We start from the raw sequence: 1136 nt of genomic DNA on the forward strand, positions 1-1136 counted from the left end.
CCTCTATTTGTATCTAAACTTTCTTTACGTGGATATTCTGATGGAAGTGTAATCTTAATGTCAAAGGAAGGAAACTTATTCTCAGTCTAAAAAGTAAAAAATATAATTTAAAATCCCCCCAAAAGAGCAGAAATACAGTGTGTGTGTTCATAATCTCTTACCCATTCAGGATCTGTTGGACTGAATTTGATAACATATGCACAACTATCAGGGCTCTTCTCCACCAGCTGGTGCTGGTCCCCATAATAACGTTTGGTAAGTTGCTTTATCTCAATATCCCAAAGAGACTGAAGAGGAACTGATGAATCCACTGCTCTCTTAGGATGTGGTACAGGAGCTCTAGCAACAGGAGCAGAAACAGGACCAGCCTTCCCTTGACTGAATGCATCTAATGTTAATGGCTCGGCCTTCCTCCCTGTGTCGTCCGACTGCCTGTGGTCTTTGGTTCTCTCTACAGGTGGGGCTGATGACTGCTGGTGGGTACTAATAGTAGGAGGAGTCTGGTATGAAGGGGCTTTGGTCTTTGATAGAGATGAGGAAATGCTAGGGAAAGACATTGTGTTTAATAAAGTAATTGAATCATCTCTTGAATCATCATCATCAGTCCTACTAGCAGGAGGAGGAGAAGTAGGCGGAGTTAAATCATCGTCTCTCGGAGGATGAAGGAACTTACACTGGTCCCCATAGCGACAGTTTGAGGCCAGGAAATGTCAGCAAACTTGTTTAGTGGGTTGAGGGTGTCGGTAGCGACAACGACTGCCATAGGAACAGGATCCTTTATTGATGTACTCCCTGCATAATGGAGGAACTCGTTTATTATTACCGGTCCTTGAAGAGGATATGGTTTTAGTTCCTTTTTTATTATTAGAAGCTGCTTCTTGCTTGCTTTCTTTATTAATTTACCACTAGAGTCTTCTCCTGCATCACCATGGTGAAGAACTACTCATAATATGAATACAAAGAACTTCTTGAGAGTGAGGATCGGCGGGTCCATTATGAAGATGTTTGAGAGGAAACCTTACTTATTTTTTATTGGTGTAAATCGTGTAATGGAGCCATGCTTCTTCCTTGCTCCACAGCCTCCGGGCAATTTGGGGGCATGGCCGGGGGATCTCCTTTAATTTCTATGCATTTAG

The 1136-nt window shown here is 42.6% G+C and overlaps 1 protein-coding gene across 1 annotated transcript in view; it reads right to left on the minus strand.

Annotated features, from left to right (window-relative positions):
• Positions 1-1084, minus strand: part of LOC109586225 (uncharacterized) — a 4499-nt gene extending 3415 nt beyond the window's left edge. Inside the window, exons 1-2 of the mRNA XM_020002398.1 lie at positions 162-1084; positions 24-86 (exon numbers count right to left, since the gene is read on the minus strand). Coding sequence (XP_019857957.1) covers positions 24-86; positions 162-557 — 459 coding nt within the window. The 5' untranslated portion in view covers positions 558-1084. The remainder of the gene's footprint in view (positions 1-23; positions 87-161) is intronic.
• Positions 1085-1136: the final 52 nt, after the last annotated feature.

The sequence above is a fragment of the Amphimedon queenslandica genome, unplaced genomic scaffold (assembly GCF_000090795.2).
Source record: "Amphimedon queenslandica unplaced genomic scaffold, v1.1 AMPQUscaffold_12923, whole genome shotgun sequence".
Taxonomy (NCBI): Eukaryota; Metazoa; Porifera; class Demospongiae; order Haplosclerida; family Niphatidae; genus Amphimedon; species Amphimedon queenslandica.